This window comes from Gavialis gangeticus, unplaced genomic scaffold (assembly GCF_001723915.1).
Source record: "Gavialis gangeticus isolate Ggan-Ray unplaced genomic scaffold, GavGan_comp1, whole genome shotgun sequence".
NCBI classification, from domain to species: Eukaryota; Metazoa; Chordata; order Crocodylia; family Gavialidae; genus Gavialis; species Gavialis gangeticus.
Genome location: NW_017729032.1, coordinates 263835855 through 263849915, shown reverse-complemented (window position 1 = coordinate 263849915; position 14061 = coordinate 263835855). Strand labels below are relative to the sequence as shown.

Here is a 14061-nt window from a genome sequence, read left to right as displayed (position 1 = left end):
GAAAAATCAACACATAAATCTAATAAATAAATAGTCCCCTGGACTTTACTGAGAAAAATTACCTAAGCAAGGATCAGGCACACAAACAAGTGTTGCAAACTCTGGCCCAAAGATTAGGACATATACACAGAGATGGCCAAATTAACAGCCAATCCTACAAAACGTTACTTGTGCAAATAATCCAACTGACTTCAATGGGGTATGATGTTCCATAAGGGATTGAAGAATCAGGCATGCTATAATGATTTTTTTTTGCATGGTTTTCAAAACAACGACATTAAAACTTTTCTATTTTGGTGGAACTTTTGAAGTGGGATGGGGAAAAGCCTTCACACTAAATTAAAAAAAATTCAGTTTGAAGATTTTGATTTTGCCTCATATTAATTGTCAAGCTCAACAAAAGTCAGTGGCAAATTAACTCATTAGGGCATACCTTTACAGCTGCAAACTTGCGTGATAGATATGAAACAACTACGAAACTCAAATCACTATCTCTACTTTATCATCCAGGCGGTACCTCCAACTTCCCACGGCTACCCTATAGTCTCTTCTAGATTGGCCACTCAGCTTCATTCATGATTCAGCCTCTCCCAGACATTGGCTAAAGTACTTAATTACACTTTGGTTGTCAAAAAAGAGAAAAAGCTGAAAACTGCATACTGAAGAAATCACAACTCATGCTTCTTCACTAGCCTTCCTAATGGCCATTGTGCATCAATTATAAGCATATGTTTTGATGCATACTATATACATGTGTTCAGATGAAAAATAACATAGTAAGTGATGACAAGATTTGATATCATATACATCTTTTTTTGCATGTTCACATCTTCTTCATGCATTGGCTTGAATTGTGGTGATAAATGAATCAATCCTGCCAGAAGACACGTGATTGTTTCAAAAAGAGCAAATGACTCCCTAAGAAATTTCAGGGTTACATACTTGTGCATTTGAACCATCCCCGATTTTCTGCCGTTAAAAAAAGTTTCCAAACTTAAACATCACAGAAAAGAAAATTAATCTGAAAAAAGCACATAAACCCAAAGGCAAGCATTTGACAAAGAGGAAACATTTTTCCTTGGACAAGTTCAAAAACAACAACAAAAATGTTATCCCAGATCTACTGCCAAACCTCTAAACTTGGAGAAAGGCCTAAAGTATGAATTGTGTGAACTCAAACAGAGTTCTATTTGAAACTGTTGCCATTTGTAGACCTGCAAAGCTATGTTATAATTGCTGAAAGGGCATAGGGAAGACTGCTATGACTCTTTGCTTTTTTTTCTGAATCAAGCTGTTCTTAAGTAGGTTTCAGGGATACTGTCAAAACCTGAAAATATATGAAATACAAAAATATACCTACAGACACAATTTAATCCTATTGTATATACCAGTATTTTGTGTAGCATATGTTGATTCACAGATGCATCTAGTTATTGCCCTAGTAGCTGAGCTATAACATAATTAGACTAGAACACATCATACCATTCCATTATTCTACTAAGACCAAAAATACAGGAAGATAATGCAGCAGGATTTTTCCCTGATGAACTACTTCTGTACAGTTCTAAGATTCTGCCATCTTTGTTCAAAGTAAAAAGGATTGGTGTATATTTTTTGGTATGTCAAAATAGAGTTCAGCAAAGAGGTAACAGTATTTAAAAATGAGATGGTAAGTCTTGGCTAAAAGCTATTAGCAGTACTTTTTGGTGAGAGGAGAGTTCAAGGAAAGGAACAGCTAAGATCAAGACTTCAGTAGGACCTACAAGACCCTGTATCTTACTCAGCCAAAACTGTTATGTAGGAACAGATCTCATTACTTAGGTACCAGCTCCACTGTTTTTTAAACAGACACAGGAAATGTTCCTCTTCCTGCTCCCCATGACCCCAGTTTAGTAAAATTAGTACCTTTAAACAGCCTCGGCTGAGGTACGTTTCCTCAATTCTCCGTGGGCACTGGGAACAGGATGAATGAAGGTGTCTTGGGGGCCTTCTCCTTACCGTACACATCCCTACATAGTACATCCCTTGTTGCAAATTTTTGCCAAATCAGTAATCAAATATGATGGATTAGGGACAAGTGCATCAGCATGTGATTCTGGTGACTGAAAATAAAGTTCTGATTTAGCCCTTCATTGGTGAAAATGAGTTTGAGGCTTTACACTATGGCTATTTTTGCATATCATAACACCATCTCAGACTGGCTAGAGCAGCTGCTTTTGTCAGCTGGAAAGACACAGGGCAAATTTAGCCCAAGTACTGAAAATCAACAATAGGTACAACTTTTGGACATCTGTGCCATAGAAGTTGTCTCAACCCTTATCGACATAGTCTGACTCATTACTCTGTTCTTAGTCATTTTTCATGAACACAGCATTTGCAACAGATTAAAATAGCCCCATGCTACACTGATCACAACTGTGTGCTAGACACTAGATAGACATGCTGTCAATGATTACACTGTATGGAGGCACCACAAAGAGACATGATAAAGTGAGGTGACCGAGGATTAAATAACACAACACAGAGAGTAGTATTTGAGAACAAGAAAATTAACAAAGGCAGGTGGGAAATCTAAATAAAACATAATACCAAGATCATTTTAAAGATACTAATGTATTATGAAATCTGACCTATATATCTGATTGCAGGAACATATCTTACATTAGCATAAGAACAGAATGTTGGAATTTCAGACTCTGTGACCTTGTAAAGTCAATCCTGTTTTGTGTGGGGGTTTTTAAATACATATACTGTAGTTTTGGCTATACTTGACAGCTGATTAAGTTAGTTTTGGTAAATGAACCGTTACATTGCACAAGCTCTCTTTGGTTATTTTTGTGTTTTGCAGGAAAGAATAGCGCAGGAGCCAATTTTGACACAAAGTATTTTGCTTAATGCAAATTCTTAGCAAGATAGTTATTCAAAAGGAAGGATCCTTCTGGGATTTCTGACAGATCCATAGTACCACTTCTCGAGTATTAACATATGAGAACTATTTGACACAAGTCCATTTTGCATAACAATTTCCTTTCCAGCCATTCTAAAAAAAAATGAAGACAAATGCCTTAGTCCAAATAGCCTGTTCTTTTTTTATAGCTTTAAAAAAAAAGTTTTAAAGCATCTGTATAGTTTGAAAAATAGTCTCCTGGACGTACCTTTGTAAGCTATGGGAAAAGTAACTAGTAAACCATTTAATGCTGTCCCTCTTTATGCATAACTTTAGTTTGCCATTTTCATTATTTCTTCAAACAGCTTTCAAAAGGGTTGGGATTTTTTTCTGCTTTATCGTTTCTGGCCTATTACACTGTGACTATCAAAGGAATGTTGTGAGGGGCCCCACAATAGCCTCAGGATTAGCATTTGGCCATTGTGTTACAACGACGGCAAAAGACACAGTTATAAATCATGACTGCATTAGGTGCTTGACAGGAATAAATGAAAGCACATGCTGAGGTTAAACCTTTGATTGTGAACATGTATTACATAATGTAGCATGGCTCACAAGTTTAGGAGAGGGTAAAAACTACCTCATGGTTTTTGAAAAAGATGAATGATAAGGAGTTTGGAAGTATACTGTAAACACATGGTCACACTCCCATATTGACAACTACACTTTATATAAATAGTATCTGAACAGGCAGCAAAAACTCCCTGTTTACAAACAGTGATACTCATATACCTCCATTTGCTGCAATGCCATTATCATTTTCTCATCAAATCTGTGCTTCTGACAACACTAGTCATAGCACCATCGTGTTCTGGAACATGGATTCACCTCTACAAACCCATGAACCAGGTTATGCCACCGGCTCTGTAAACCAGCATGGAGTCTGTATCTTGCCTTGTTCCTCCACAGGTAGCTTTATAGAGGGGCTAAAATAGGCTATCTTGAGTTTTTCCATAAAACAAAGGCTAGCCAGAATCTGCCCCAAATGACTGTGTGTGAACTTACACATTACACTTAGACTATACTAAGGGCACTTCAGACATGAGCATCCACAGGTTAAAGCTCATCAGTTTGCACTAAGTGACCTCTGAGTCTCTCAAAGCTATGCACCTTATGCAATGGTTAGCTCCAGGCCATGCTACCTAGCCTGTGTTAGGGTAACTTCAGCCTGCTCCACAGAGAGAAAATGAGCAATTTGTAGTCCTCCAGCATTTCAGGAAACACCACTCCCAGCCTCCCCAGCCACCACAGAATGGGAACAGAGCCCAGGTGTCCTGGCTCCTAAGCTAGGGACAGACATTACACATAAACTGGTTTAAGTGATCAGAAACTGGTTTAAACCTGTAACAGAACAGACTCCATGCACATAAACCAGTTTGAAAATAGCTGAAACTGGTTTGAGATAAACCTGGTTGAATATAGTATCTGACTTAACCGATTTGGGTCAAACTGGTTTATGCAATGTCTGTCCCAGACCCCATACTAGTTTAACTTAAACCAGAGTCCCCCAGCATCCCAGATGCTTTGCAGCTCTGGGCAGGGCTCTCCCCTCTGCTTCCTGGCTGGAGCTCTGGCAGAGACAACAGGCACAGCAGGGTCTGCCTGGCTTCCTCCTGCCTCCTTCCTCCCCTCACCTACCCCCCTGCTCCCTACTCCCTCCCCTCTCCCATGGCAAGGACCATAGCTATCATGTGGTATGCTAGAAAATGCTGAGTGGTGTCTGTGTAAGGAACACAGAACAAAGGCAGAAAGGACAGTGTCCACTTAGGGCTTTTTGGAGCTCATTAACAGGTCAGCTGGTAATGTCCCTGTCCCTTCCTTGGAAAAAGTGGTTTAAGAAGAGCTTGAACTAATGAGGGGCTTTTGTTTTCTTAATGGGCTGATAAACACTGTTTTATCAACTCCCTGCTGGGCTGCTCACAAGAGGGAGGAACCCTTCCCTAACTGGAGTGTCCTGCTGAGGCCTGGCCATGCCCCACCTCCCAGCTCAGCATTGTGGAAGGGAAGGGAGGGGTGCTCTAGCACCCCCCAGAATCTATCCTGAGTCACTGTAGGCATATGCCTGCATTTCTTCAATCCAGAGGGGATGTCTACACGGTTACAAACTGGTTCAGCCCAGCCAAGTTAGACTAACCTGCAAAGATTGAATCAATTGAGGCTTAGGCATTTTGAATGTCTGTCTCTAGCCCTAGTCATGCCCCTGCTCACCAGCCCTCTAGTGGCAAATCAGAGCTGTGCAAGCAAGAAATGGTATTAACCCTCAACATGTGACTGTTCACAGCATGCTCTAACTTAAACAATCCTTATATTCCACAGACTTAGTCTAAGTATGGACTTAGTATAATGTGTAACTTCACCCCACCATCCACACCCTAGGAATGCATCAGGTAGAATAATCTTCAATCAGAAACTCAGTAAAACCAAAGTAAATTTTGTGGCATTGTCATTTAATAAAGCCATCTGCTTATAAAAACAGATCAACTTCAGTGTCATTTTAGCCTGGACATAACAAAACAAAACATTGGATACATGGAAACAGGGAGAGAGAGAAAAGTGAGATTAGAGGAAAAGAATGGGGAAAACAAAAAAAATTTGTTGGTTCTCCAATGCCAGTTGAGAATTTACTGGCTGGAAAAGTCTTCTGGGAACTGCAGTGATAAGGAAAAACTGACCTGAATTCCCCTGCCCTGGAGTTCGAAGTGCTAATCAGAGCACTCCACAGACAGTATTTTGGCAGAGTCAGTCAGTCAGTGGTCAGAGACTGGAGTTCTATGAACATCTGTACTGTTGGCGGAAAATCCCTCTGAAAAACTGAAACTAAAAAGAATTTTCTTTTTTTAAGAACACAGAGGACCTGCTCCAAAGCCCATTGACTTCAACAGCATTTGGACTGGGTCCTAAGAGAGGACTCCAAGAAACATGGTTTGCAAGAATACCTTTCTTGTAGTCTGCGTCCTGTAACTTTGTCTCCCAAATCCTGATTTGTTTAATCTTGATCCTTCAAAATAAATTTCTCATTTGGCTTGGATTTATCCTATTTATTAAGTTGTTTTTCAGTGACAAGCTTTTTTCTCACACTCTTGTTTCTGGCCTTACAGAGTCTATACTGTCTCCATTACAGAAGAGAGAAAAATTGTTCTTCATATACAGCCAGCTAAATTGTACAGTCTCCCTAATGTAATTCAGGTAGCCCCAGACACTTCCCATTTCCCTCTCTCCTCATTAATAAGATGGATTCCTTTAATCAAATCCCTCATACCATCTCACCAATTAATTCACAAATGGCAGTGATACATGGGTGTTTAACTGTGATGGGAGGTACATACTCACATCAGCATTTTAGCTTAAGGAGAAAAACTGTTTTTGAATTTGACTGAATGGTCCAACAGAAAATTTAAACTTAAGGCCAAAATGCTCATAAAAGATAAATCAGAGAGGGTTTAATATTAAAAAGATGTGTGTGAGCTGTTGTTTGAATGCAGGACAGGAAGTCGGGGACTTCACAGAGTTCTTTCCCTTGTTCAGATGCTAATTGCTCTGTAAGTCCATCAATAAATCAAGCTTTCTTCTTCTGTTGATTATCACTCCTACTATGTAAATGAATGCAATATGCATTGCTTATCACTCCTATTATGTAAATGAGCACTATATGCATTTGATGATTTTAAAAACTTTTGAAGATGGAAAGAACTGCAATAGCTAAGAGTGTATCAAATTTTAAGTTTCATCTTACATTTTATAGTTTATCCACATTTCTGTATAATACACAGAAACCCCACATAACAAAGAATACTAATCCAAAGCCCATGCCATCATTAAAAAATAAGATTTCCAATCCTTGTGATTATGATGCATATGCTTTGAATGGGAACCACAAGCAATTAATGTAGTAAGACCTCCGTCTTCTAGAGTTGGAGAGGCAGTGGCATTTTGGGCAGCAACTGAGATGGTGGCTGCCCCCTCATTCCTCGTGCTCCACTGGGAATTCTTTTCCAATCAGTGGCAAGGGGTGTGGCCACAAGCAATCTAATTAGGAGCCAATTAGGAGCCCTAACCTATTTGTCTGAATGGGAACATGCTATTCATCTGCATGGGGTGTTAACTTTGAGATTTAATTATACACTTCATGCATCAACAACAACTTCACTTCTGATCATTTTTACACCCAGTTAGTGTACTGATCCCACTATTCTAAACTGTAGCGCATACATTTTTGGGTATAATCGAGCACTAGGTACCCCCTGTTTAGATGTCTGAAAGCTCTAGCTTTCCCAGACAGCTTCTAAATGTAAGGTTCAGTATTTCTGCAAAGAATTACAAATTCTACAACACATTTAAAATTTAGGGACAGAATAAAAGAGATTGGATACAAATCTTTACATTGTTACATAATCTGCATTAGTCAAAATCATATTGAATTAAATAACCACCTAGTTTCAATTTGTAACCTAAGAACATAACATAAATGACATCCTGAGTCAGACCAATGGTCCATATAGCCCAAAATCCTGTCTCTGATAGTGGCAGAGGTGGATTCAATCAAGGGAAAGCATTAAACTGTCGGGACCTACCTAAATTGTGCTTTCGCGGAAACCACAAAAACTAGTGGTTTCCGTGATGGCCATAAAAAAATGATGTTTGCCGCTATTTCCCATGGAATCACCTGGAAAAAAGTTAAAACTTACTAAAAATAAAGTGCTGGCTCACAGCTGCTGCTCCCTGGCCTCACAGCGCTGTGTGGGGGGGAGGAATCAGGTGGTGGAGCGGCATGTAGGGCAGCAACCAAGATGGTGGCTGCCCCCTCATTCCTCCTCCTCCACTGGGAATTCTTTTCCAATCAGTGGCAAGCGGTGGGGCCGCATGAACAAAAGCCCTCTCCACCAATCAGTGGTGAGGGACAGGGTCTCTGGAGCCTCTTAGCCAATCCGCAGTGAGGGCTGGGGCTGCCACAAAATGCCCAGGAATGTAGCTTTGTACAGCATGAGCGGGCCACAAAAAACACTTTGTCTTGCCCCAATTTACATAGGTCCTTACCTATCCCTTATTCATTACCCTCCCTGGTATCCACCATCTTTGGTTTAGAGATGCCAAAGTAAACACCTCCAACCATTCTGTTCAACAGGTATTACTAGATGTATCATCCATGAATTTATCTGGTCTCCTTTTGTACCTGGTTATGCTATCTGTCTCTAGATCTGCTATAAGGCCTTCTGATTTGTTGCACAACATGACATCAGCATGGTTGTATTTATGCATGAAATGGCAAAACTTTAAGCTAGAATTGGCTTGGTATATAGTCTCTACACTCAGCAACACAGGCTACCAAGATCACTTCAACCTAGTGCTATGCTCTCCTCACTGGCTCCTCATGAGATAGTTGGTTAAACATGCAGGCGTAGAATGGAGAGTTTTCGCAGGAGCGTGCACATGAATCAGAAACTTGCAGGCAACAAGGATGGCTGTGAATGGCAGTGCACTCATGGCAATATGTGATCACATATTACTTTCATAACACTGACAGTGAATGTTATAAAAAGCTAAGAGAGAAAAGAAGACCTCTTGGGTTTAAGACAAACCCTCTTGAGTTTGGACTGGAGTCAGGGAAAATTGGTTTCTATTCCTATGTGGGCAAGAGGATTATAATGCATGAGTGTACACAGGTAGAATTAAGGTGGAACAGGAAACCTTAACACCGGCATTTCCTCAACTTTTGAAACCTTGAGCCCGCTACCTTAATTTCTTTTAATGTCAGGTTCTACACGTAATTAACTTCATTTCTGATTAACTTCTCTAGCATTACACCAACAGTAAAAGACAAAACAATTAAAGCAGGTTTTTTGTTAGTAAAGGCAATTCTCTTGGTAATAGCAACTTTTTTTTGCAGACTTCCATCGACGTTTCTGTCAGAGGTTTGCCTACGGAGATGACAGCACATGAACTGCTTGGAAGAGGGGCCAGGCATGCTCCAGCACTCCGAGTGGCACATTTGCATACAACCACCTTTCGTGGGGCTCTGCAAGTCATGGACATTCAAAGGGTTTCTTGCCTCCTTTCCCTTACAGCTGCAGGAGGCAAGATTTTCATTCCTCCTTGTACTATTGAAAGGAAATCCCACCGCATAAGGTCAGGGATCAGTACGTTTCACCTCCTGGAGACTTGTGCTCTGGGATTCCAAGGCAGTAGTACAAATGAAAAAGCGTATATTGAAAAGCTGTCACAGACTATTCCATTTCTAGAAAATGAATTTTGCCACAGTCTGTCCCTAGGACTATTATGACACTCACTCTACTATACTTTGTATAGTAGGAGCAGGTCTGGACCCTCACTTAACTATGCTGTTTGCAATCGTGAAGGAGCAACATTTGCATTTAAGCTTTAATGCAGTGCACTTTACAGGACAGTGGAATGTTTTAGTGAGAAGACAGGGATCTCCAGCCCAATACACAGACATACCCTTATTTTAGACATGCTTAAAATCTAAACATTACAATCATTTATTGGGGGGGGAACCTCTCTGTACTTGCAATCAAACAAGAATGATGTAGCAAAAGCATAAATCTTTGAACACTCCCAGATAACCCAGGGACCCATAGACAGGGAATCCAAAGCAACAGAAAGAATCAGCTGAAATGACAGTAGCAAGGATAAAAAATTGTCTGATGTTTCCAGTGTGCAAAAAGGGAGAACTTCTCAGAAGTCAATTAATTAAAAACCTGGTGATTCCACCTGCTTTAATATACTGGAATTTGTACATTATCATACTTCAGAAGAGAAAAAAACATGTCCTGGAGATTATCTTGAGTGATGACAACATAATAAAGGCAAAGCTGTTTTCTTGCTTTGCCAGAAATTAATAGCTAAAAACAAATATGACTCTTTTCCATGAGAATGAACAGAGTCGAATAACCCCTTCTGCATGGCTGGAGCACTAAAATAGCGCCATCCTCCAGAAGTAGACAGTATGTATTTGTTAACACTGCATAACCTTAAGCATAATACACTCCATGTTTGTCAATGGTATTTTTGTTTTCTTATAAGGACATAAAGCCTGTGGTGTAAACCTATCCAAAAGGTTCTGACTGAGGTCTGTTTGAATTGAGTTATTCTCTTATATTAGCCCTTAGAGATTGCAATACATTTATTACTTCACTGCTGTTATTATTCTTACCCAGCAAATTGCATAGTAGTAACAATCACTGTTTAATTCCAGAAGGGCAAGCAGTTCCAAAAATCCAGCCATTTTCAGAAGGAATAGCTTGACAAAATACTACAACAGTGTTTTATCCCCCTACCCCCAGACTCCCTCTGGGTCCCCCCTCACCTACAGCATGGAAACATCTAGGATGTCCTCAGAGATGCTGCTTTGTGGCTTTCCTTTGCCCTAAGCAACCAAGCTACAGCTTTTCCTCTACACTTTGCTGACTGCAGCAGTCTACAAAGCAGAGTGAACTTATACAGGCATTTCTACCAAGTTAAGAACAGTACGTGCAGCACACGATCAGTTGTGGAGTATAGCACTGAGTTAGTGCCAAGGTGTTACAAAGTGCTTCATAATCTAGATTCAGAAATATGATTTTAATTTTGCACTATAGCCGTTCTTCTTGCAGTAATAAAATACTTAAAAAATGCCAGTTCTATGCAGATCACATTAACAAGGAAAGAAAAGGGTCCCTTCCAACTTTGAAAGCTTGCTTCCAAAGTCCAGCAGAGGGGAATATTTAAACAATATTTATATGACTTGTTTCTTTTTGTTTGTCGTTCCCCCACACCCACACCCCCACCCCCATACACACACCCTTTCATTTGGGAGTACAGCAGTTCCAAATGCACTCACTCTTAATAACCCCATTTTCTTTAACAGGGATAACATACTGACTTGCAAAAGTGAACTCTAATCCTACTCAGGATGAGAAGCACAGAAACACTTATCCCAAGACAAGTTTGAGATCCCCTGCCTGCAGTTCAGGGTGTACTTCTGTCACATCGCCTTGAAAGCCTTACTGCTACAAACTTACACAGCCTTGTCTAAACCACCCCAAAAGCATTAGATTTAGTTCTGTTTTCTTTTCTTGCACGACAGTTCTTACTGTATTCACAAGATACAATGGTAATGTTTATGTCTTTGCTAAGTCTAAGAGTTTTAAATAACTCTTGTACTTTAACTTTGTCCTGTAAGCTGACCTCTATTTACATTTATCTTTAAGATCGTATTTCCTTACATGCTGAACACAAATTTGTAGTGCAAAACACAAGCATTTTCCAAAAAAATAAAAAGCCAAAAAACCACATATAGCTACTTGCCTCTTGGCAATTTCTGAGCATTTCCCGGGTTTAGTGCAACATGTCCACAGAAAAGTAGAAAAAACAATCTTGATATCATGGTTACAAACCCAAACTTGCACAATGAATGATGCTGATGGGTATCACATAAGGTACTGTTGCTGCAGTTAAGTGAACTGTTCTCTCTGTGACAGAGGCAGCAAAACTTTGACAGGAGCTAAGTTTACAGAGTAGGAGGAGACAGAATGACATCACACCCTCCCACTGAAAAAGTAAGGAGAACTAGCATAAAAAGATATTATCAGGCTCCCTCTGCAACAGTCTTCTGGTTTTTGTTATAGAGACTTTCCATCTCAGAGGGTAACAAAAATCAGTCTATAATGACTGGTACTTCATGCAAAAGAAAAACAAACAAACAAAAAGCCCCAACACAGGCAGATGTCAAAATGCCATTAGCTGAAAACCAGCCAGAGACATAAGCTATTTGACTGTATTGTGCATGGAAGCCACATTACCAATGTAAAATTAATTTTACATTACTTGGAGTATCATTTTTCCTGATTCAGCTCTTGTTTAACCTTAGGATCATTTGGAACAAAATTCATGTCAGCCTGTATACTGTATACAGAGCAGGCGCTGACTTCACTGGCTGGATGGAACATGACATGTATTTATTCAGCAAAGAATGTGTATTTGCCAATTTAAATGCCACTTGCTCTGTGCTTTTTTCTTTTTGGCCATTTTCCATTTTTTTCTTTAATACAAACTCTCTGAGTTGCTAGACAAACTATTGTAACGGAAAGGAAACTAAGTTCCTACGTGGGCTACCAAACTCTGCTGCCCCTTACACCAGTGCAAATCAGAAGCATCTCGGTGAATGACTGTGGATTCACTGTAGGTTTACAATGCTAGCAGATCACAATTTGGCTATATTAATAAGTGGGGGAAAGGGGCACAAAAGTTTAGCTAGAAGAGATAGGATAAGACTAAACAAAGGAAAATTTAGAACAATTATTTGGAAAATATCCTAAGAGGGAAATTAGATCTAAAACTCTATTCTGCATATGTATTCTCCTCTCCCTCCCATGCCCCAAAATATTCCTAGTTTCATCGTGTTCATATTGTTGGATGGAGCTGTAATCTGGAAGTTAAAATTATAGATGGATCCAAAGCAAAACACTGAGCCTCCTGAGCCCTCTGGAACTTCGGCAAAAAGAGGTCCTATTATTCTGCTAGTTATATAAGTGTAAGTACTCAAAACAGACACCTGCAGCAGCCAAAACTGGGGTGAGATGCAAGGGACTGTAGGAAGCAGCTTCAGGGACCTGGATTGAGAATTTCTCAATGCAGTGACCATACCTATTGGTTAGTGACGCTCAATAGCACCCTGAGGTTAGACACTCATATGCTCTCTGTAATAAAATATTTAAACATAGTTTAGGACAGTAGAAACAGATGAGAAAAATAGTAATTACTGTAAGTCCAGAAGTCCCAAATATACAGATATCTAGTTGTTAGCAGGAACAGTAAAGGGAGAAAACAATGCTGGATGCACATAATGTCTTATGTGAGGTATCTCCAACCCCATTTTTGTCTTACACATACATCTTATCAAGTCCTCCATTAAGTACAATATAATTGTAACTATTCTAAACAAAGCATAAAAGATTTAGCCCATGCCAACTTAATATCTAAGGAAACTTACAGAGGAAAACACTGAACTAGACACAGTAAGGCACTGTTTAAATACTGTAAAGACAAAGGATAGAATGCATCAATTTGTTCTGCAGCGAGTTTGCCTTACCTTACTAATCAGAAAGGTTTGATTTGAAACTTTTGACCCTTCTGGCCAGCTATAACAATTTACACCAAGGGCAACTATTAATATTTTTAAAAATATGTTCTTGCAATTATCTAAATGTAATGCATTTTGTCTTCCCTCAGAAGGGACAATCATACTCTTATTCATTATTTCATTGTCATCTCCTGCTCTATATAAGCTCTTCTGTTTCTCCTCCACCTCTGCACATGTCCCTGCTATTACATTCCCTCCCCTCTTCCTCTGCTGGAAATGCTGTCCAGTCATTCTGCCTTCTCTCCTTTTTCTCTGTCCTTTTCGTGGCTAGCAGCTGTATGAGCCCAGGCCCATGATGGTAGCTCTAATTCATGCCATCTTTATTTTATGCAAAAGGTTTTCCTAACACTGGAACCTATAGTTTGGCAAGTGGATACAAGTCAAAGTTAATGTAGTGCATAGGCTGAATACATCAGTAGATGGTACAAGTTAAACCTATTTAACCAGTTAAGCCTGTTTAACCAAGCGACAGATAGTGGGGACAAGGCTGAGCTCCTTAATGAGTTTTTTGCTTCTCTATTCCTGAACACAGATCAAGACAAATCTCCCAACTGGATCACAGACAGGCACAAAAGGGACACCAGCCCACCAACTGTTAGTGCTGATTTGGTGAAGAGGCACTTCGAAGGACTGGATGTGTTTAAGTCAGCAGGCCTGAATGATCTTCATCCAAGGGTGCTGAAGGAATTGGCTAATGTCATAGCAGAGCCACTGGTACAGCTGTTTGAGCACTCATGGTGGCAGGTAAGGTCCCAGAGGACTGGAAAAAGGGCCAATGTGGTCCCTATTTTCAAGAAGGGGAGGAAGGAGGATTTGGGTAACTTTAGACTGATTAGTCTCACCTCTACCCTTGGGAAAAACTTTAAAAAAATTATCAAGGATCATATTTGTGGGAGTCCAGCAGGAGAAATAATGCTGAAGGGCAATCAGCATGGATTCTCAGCCGGTAGATCCTGCCTGCCTAACCTTGTTTCTTTTT

General features: G+C 39.9%; 1 protein-coding gene across 8 annotated transcripts in view; it reads right to left on the bottom strand.

The window, feature by feature from the left end:
* Positions 1 to 11431, bottom strand: part of ABI3BP (ABI family member 3 binding protein) — a 392420-nt gene extending 380989 nt beyond the window's left edge. For all 8 annotated transcript variants that reach the window (XM_019523725.1, XM_019523728.1, XM_019523731.1 and 5 more), the window contains exon 1: positions 11249 to 11431. In XM_019523725.1, the coding sequence (XP_019379270.1) occupies positions 11249 to 11327 (79 nt within the window). In that variant the 5' untranslated portion in view covers positions 11328 to 11431. The remainder of the gene's footprint in view (positions 1 to 11248) is intronic.
* Positions 11432 to 14061: the final 2630 nt, after the last annotated feature.